Raw genomic sequence first — 5,821 nt, forward strand, 5'->3', positions numbered from 1 at the left:
ACTGGGGGTGCTGTCCATGGCCACCCTCCCGGATAGAGAATCAGATGACATGGATTCAAATCCGAGCTTTGCCACTGGCTAGCTGTCTGAACTTCACCTCTCAATTTCTTTATCTGCAAAATCAAGAGGTCAGAAATGTTCATATTTGTGGATAATTTTAAGTCTATCATCAAAAATACCTTCACAACAAAACAAGAACACAAATGAGCTTAGAGAATCCCCACGTTAGAGGATCCCAACTCCAAATCCAAAGATCTAATTATTGCCCCTTCTAGCTCCCTAATTAGGTCAAAGTATGTATAGGTCATATATTGGGGTTTGGGTTACAGAGTTATTTACCTCACATTTGGATCAGTTCTGAGTTTGTTATGAATTTTGTGTTTAAAGGAATACTTGGTAAACAATAGGTGCAGGATCCCATGTCCCACGGCTGCAGAAAATATCCCATTGAGGGATATTAGGTCCTTAGGGTTTATCTGATCATATAGTTCTCTCCTCACAGAAAGGAAAGTGGATGGCCCAGAGAGAGGGAGGGACTCACTTAAGGTCACAGCCAGTAATAGATCTAGTCTTACCCTCTCCTTTCACCCCCTACAGCCTCATCTTCAAGTCTTGAGACATCTTGCCCTCCAGGTCCTATTACTAGATCCCTCACAACTTCTATCATTGCATTCTGAGACCCCAAACTCCATCTCTGGGCTATGATATCCCTTTGAAGCTCCCACACTCCAACTTTTACCCCTTGGGATCTTCAAATCTCTGAGTCTCTACTGAACTAAATCTTTCTCCCTCTGTGACATTCACATTTGGCCAGTCCTGGAGCTAAATGGAGAATTGGGTTAGAACTCGGCATGTTGCATAAAAGAGCTGAGATCAGTGCCAATGAGAATCTCCACCCCCCCAGGCCCAAGCATAAAAGTCGGGAGCAGCCTTATCTGGACCCCAGTCCTGGCTCAACATCTGCTCCAATCCCAGCCAACACTGCAGCAAGGCCTCTGCCACCTCCACCATGCTGGCTTCCGGGCTGCTGCTGGGGTCCCTCTTGCTTTCCCTCTCAGCCTTGGTGGTGCTCTCTGTATGGAGACAGAGGAAAGCTAGCAGCGGCCTTCCCCCTGGGCCCACCCCCCTGCCTTTCATCGGCAACTACCTGCAGCTCAACACCGAGCAGATGTATGACTCCCTCATGAAGGTACTGAGGCTGGGGGCAGGGGACAAGATAGAGAACATGGAGAGACTGAGACAGAGAAATACAGAGATTGAGAGAGACACAGAGAGAAAAAACAAAGAGCAAAGAGAAGGAGAGAGAGATCTACAGACAAAGACACTCAGAGGAGCAAAGAGACAGTGAGATCCAAAGACAAATTTACACGTAGAGACACGGTAACGGAGAGTCACACAGAGAGTAACAGTGACAGGGATAGAATCACAAAGTACATTAGAAACACACAAAAGAGATACTCAGAAGCAGAGACAGAGACACAGAGAGATGGACTCAGAGACATAGAGTGAGACAGAGAAACACAAGCAGCAAAGAGACAGACACACTCTCTCATGTGTATAAGCAGGTTCCAGGGTGGATGGGGAGAGACTCTGGGAGGATCAGAGAGAAGGAGAGATTGAAAAAGATGGAGATGGAGGCAGAAAAAAGTCTCTGCTTCTCGCTGCTGACTTGAGGAATTTCCTTTCCTCCCTCTAGCCCTCAATTTCCCTCTCTGTAACATGGTCGGGTTGGGCTAGATGGTCTCTAAGGGCTAAGTTTTATGATCTTTTGGGAAAGAGGCTGTGAGAAAAGCACAGAACCTCTTTGTGGGGAGGGATGGGCAGAGCTGGGCTGTAAGAGGGAGATTCAGGGGGAATGGTGGAGAAGTGGCTAAGAGAGCCGGAGAGCCAGCGTGAGGGCCTGAGAGACCTGACCCAAGGGAGAGGGTGGGAGATAGAAAGATGGGAGCCCAGAGAGATCTCTTGGCAGAAATGGGCATTAGAGGTGCAGCATCAGACATGCTTTCTCTGCCCTGGCCACAGGGTTCATTAGTTTCTTGTGACTTTGCAGAATTGTTTAAGGAAGCCCAGTGTAGGTGAGGGGCTTGGAATTGATATGCCCAGTTAGACTGTGAACTCTTTAAGGGCAGGGACAATATTTCCCTTTCAATCTGTAGTGCTTAGCACAGTGCCTGGCACATAGTAGGTGTCTAATAAATGCTTGTTGTCTTGACTTGTCACAGAAAAAGAAGTCAAAGGAGGAAAAAGTACAGTAATTTTGTTACTATCTTGTTAGTCACAGGATCATGGGCTCATAGATTTAGAGTTGGAAGGAACACGAAAGGCCATTGAATCCAAAGTCTTCATTTTACATATGAGGAAACTCAGAGGCAGAGGCAGAGGTGAAGTGACTTGCTGAGGATCACTCAGCTAGTAAGTGTCTGAGGAAGGATTTGAACCCAGGCCTCACCATGCTGTCCTTCAAAAGAAAAAAGAAAAATGTATATATAGATATATATTGAATATATATCTATATATGTAATACACATACACACATATATTTTAAAATAAACAAACTGTTTACAAGGAGAATTCACAACCCATTTACTCATCCTTATTCTTTGCTGAAATGTTTGTGTTTTGTTACTGATACCTAGGTAACAATTAGAAATTTTTTTCAAAGCTGCCAAAAGATGATAGGAGAGAGGTTATCTTTCAGGGAGAGAGAGCTAAGAGGGAGGAACTCATGGGGCTCAGAGGCAATGCACTGATTCTTCTGCCTTCTCCATGCCCTCCAGATTGGGGAAAAGTATGGGCCAGTGTTTACAATCCACCTGGGACTGAGGACTGTTGTAGTCCTGACTGGGTATGAGGCCGTGAAGGAGGCACTGGTCGACCAAGCAGAAGAGTTCTCTGGTCGGGGGGAGCAGGCCACCTTCGACTGGCTCTTTAAGGGATTTGGTGAGTGTCTGGGCAGGGACCAGGCCCATGTGGCTTCCTCGAGGCTGCTGGCCAGGGTCCCTTTCATTTCTGTCCCTTCCCTTCCCTTCCCTTGACTACCATTGCCTCCCTCAACCATCTGCTCTTCCCTGTTTCTCTTTCTTTCTCTGTTTCTCCCTTTCTGTCTCCCCATCTGTCTCCACGGTTTTCCATCTGTCTCCAGTGCTTTGTTTCTTCATCTTTCTTGGTCTCTCACTATCTATCTCTTTGGCTGTTCTTATATCCTCTTCTCCCTGTGTTTCTCCACCTCTCCCTTGTCTCTCCTCTCCCTATTTTTTCTTTTTCATTCCTTCATCTTTCTCCACCTTCTATCTGTCTCTGTCTCCCTTTCACTATATCCCCTTGACTCTCCATGACTATCTCTCAACTTCCCCATTTTTCTCTCTGTCTCTGTGTCTCTATCTCTCCATTTCTTCCTCTATCTCTCCTTATCTAATCACCTTCCCAGATGACTCCATTTGTCTGCCTTTCCATTTCTGTCCCTATCTCCCCAGTTCTTCCATACATCTCCTGATTTGCCTTCCTATCACCCTATCCTTCCCCATTTCTCTTCCTTTCCTAGTCTCCCCACATCCCTCATCTCCCTAGCTTTCTCTTTCTCATTTCACTATCTCCTCCATCTCTCCCGTCTGTCTTTTTCTCCATATCTCTCTATTTCTCCATCTCTTTCTCTTAAGTCTCTTCCCATTTCCTCCATCTCTATCTCTCCACCTCTCTGTTTTTTCCTCTCTCCCCATTAGCCCTGTCCTTCTATATCTCTCTTCGTGTCCCTGTTATCTCCCCACATCCCCTTGTTTCTCATTCTCTCACTATATTCCCATCTCTTCCATCTCTTTATCATTTTCTGTCTCTCCTTGTTTCACCTTCTTCCTTATCTCTCCATCTTCTGCCTTCCCATTTCTTCCCCCTCTCCATCTCTCTGTCCCTTCCTGTCTCCCTAATTCTCTCCTCTCTCTCTCTTCTCCATTCTTGCTATCCCTGTCAACTCACCTTCCCCATCTCTCCATTTTCATCTCTCCCTACACCTCTCTGTCTCCATTCCTCCCCTTGTGTCCTTACTTCCCCATGTCCACTCATTTTTTTTTTGTTCCTCCTGGTCTCCATACCTTTTCTTGTATTCTCTCACTCTGCTGGTCTCTTTCTGGACATCCACCTCTGATCCCATACCAGGATGTCAGATCCTACAGGATCTCCAGTCTTCCCTGAGCTCCTTCCCTCCTTCTTGCCAACTCCAGGTGTGGTTTTCAGCAATGGAGAGAGGGCCCGGCAACTCCGACGATTCTCCATCACCACTCTCAGGGATTTTGGCATGGGCAAGAAAGGGCATCGAAGAGCGCATCCAAGAAGAAGCTGGCTTCCTCATTGAGGCTCTCCGAGGCACAAAAGTGAGTGGGCCTTAGGAATATTCCACAGCCTTGGGCCAGGTCGTCATCAACTATATTGTTACTGTTTTTGTTCAGTCATTTCAATCGTGTCTGACTCTCTGAGACTCCGTTTTGGAAGTCTTCTTGGCAAAGATACTGGAGTGGGTTGCCATTTCCTTCTCCAGCTCACCTTACAGGTGAGGAAACTGAGGCAAACAGGGTTAAGTGGCTTGCCTCAGGGGTCACACAGCTAGTGAGTGTCTGAGGATGGATTTGAACTCATGAGGATGAGTCTTCCTAATTTAAAGTCCAATGCTCTACCCACTGAACGACCTAGCTTCCATCAACTATATTGTCTTCCCACCCCCCCCAAATTGGCTGCTGTCATATCTGACCCCCAAGAACCTACCTCTATGCCCTGTGACTTACTTCTCTCCCTTGCATCTAACACTAGCTGATCTCTATATCCTGGTGTGTTTAATAGTCTTGACTACTAAGCTCAAGCTCATTCACTTACTTGCTTTGTGATTTTGAGCTGGTGACCTCACTTCTCAGGACCTCATTTTCTTTTTCTGTAAAATGAGAAGGATGCACTGTATGGTGGCTTCCCTTCCACACCTAAATCAATGATTCTGTGATTCTTTGTGTCTGGGTTCAGAAATTGACCCTCTCCCTGAACCAGGAGACTCAGATTGGAGTTTTAGCTTTGCCTCTCACTCACTGTGTGACCTTGGACATGTCCGTTACTCACCCTGACTGAGTTTTTTCTTCCCTCTATAAGGAGGGATAGTTGGGTTATTTTTTTTAAATAATAATAAAGGAAATCATTTATATAATACATTAAGAATTCTGAAGTACTTTATGTTTTTCATTTGATTTTCACAAGCATTCTAGGAAAGTAGGTGTTATTATTAACCTCATTTTAAAGATGAGGAAACTGAGGCAGAGGTGAAGTAACTTGCCCACAGTTACATAGCTAGTCAGTGTCTGAGGTCAGATTTGGGCTCAGGTCTTCATGACTTCAGTAGGGCAGCTAGGTGGTGCAGTGGATAAAGCACTGGGCTTGATATCAGGAAGGCCCATCTTCATGAGCTCAAATCTGGCCTCAGACACTTACTAATTATGTGACCCTGGGCAAGACACTTTACCCTGTTTGCCTTCATTTCCTCATTTGCAAAATGAGCTGGAGAAGGAAATGGAAAACCAGTATTTTTGCCAGGAAAATCCCCAATGGGGTCACAAAGCATCAGACATGATTGAAATGAATGAACAGCAATGACTTCAGGTCCACATTCTATTGCTGTGCTGTTCTCTATTCACAATCACTGAATAGGTGACATTGGTCACATCTGTAAAGATTTTTGTAAAGATGATATTTGTAACTCATGAGACCTTTGTCTGTATTAGGGTAGTTGGAAGGGAAAAAATTATATGTATGTATAGATAGATATAGATAGATAGATAGATAGATAGATAGA

At 45.2% G+C, this 5,821-nt stretch overlaps 1 protein-coding gene across 1 annotated transcript in view; it reads left to right on the forward strand.

Annotated features, from left to right (window-relative positions):
• The first annotated feature begins 935 nt into the window (after positions 1-935).
• The window catches only part of LOC114025156 (cytochrome P450 2A13-like), a 15,349-nt gene continuing 10,463 nt past the window's right edge, over positions 936-5,821 (forward strand). The window contains 4 exon segments of the mRNA XM_027838498.1: positions 936-1,189; positions 2,778-2,940; positions 4,215-4,297; positions 4,299-4,368. Coding sequence (XP_027694299.1) covers positions 1,010-1,189; positions 2,778-2,940; positions 4,215-4,297; positions 4,299-4,368 — 496 coding nt within the window. The 5' untranslated portion in view covers positions 936-1,009.

This window comes from Vombatus ursinus, unplaced genomic scaffold (genome assembly GCF_900497805.2).
Source record: "Vombatus ursinus unplaced genomic scaffold, bare-nosed wombat genome assembly UNPS02014829.1, whole genome shotgun sequence".
Classification (NCBI taxonomy): Eukaryota; Metazoa; Chordata; class Mammalia; order Diprotodontia; family Vombatidae; genus Vombatus; species Vombatus ursinus.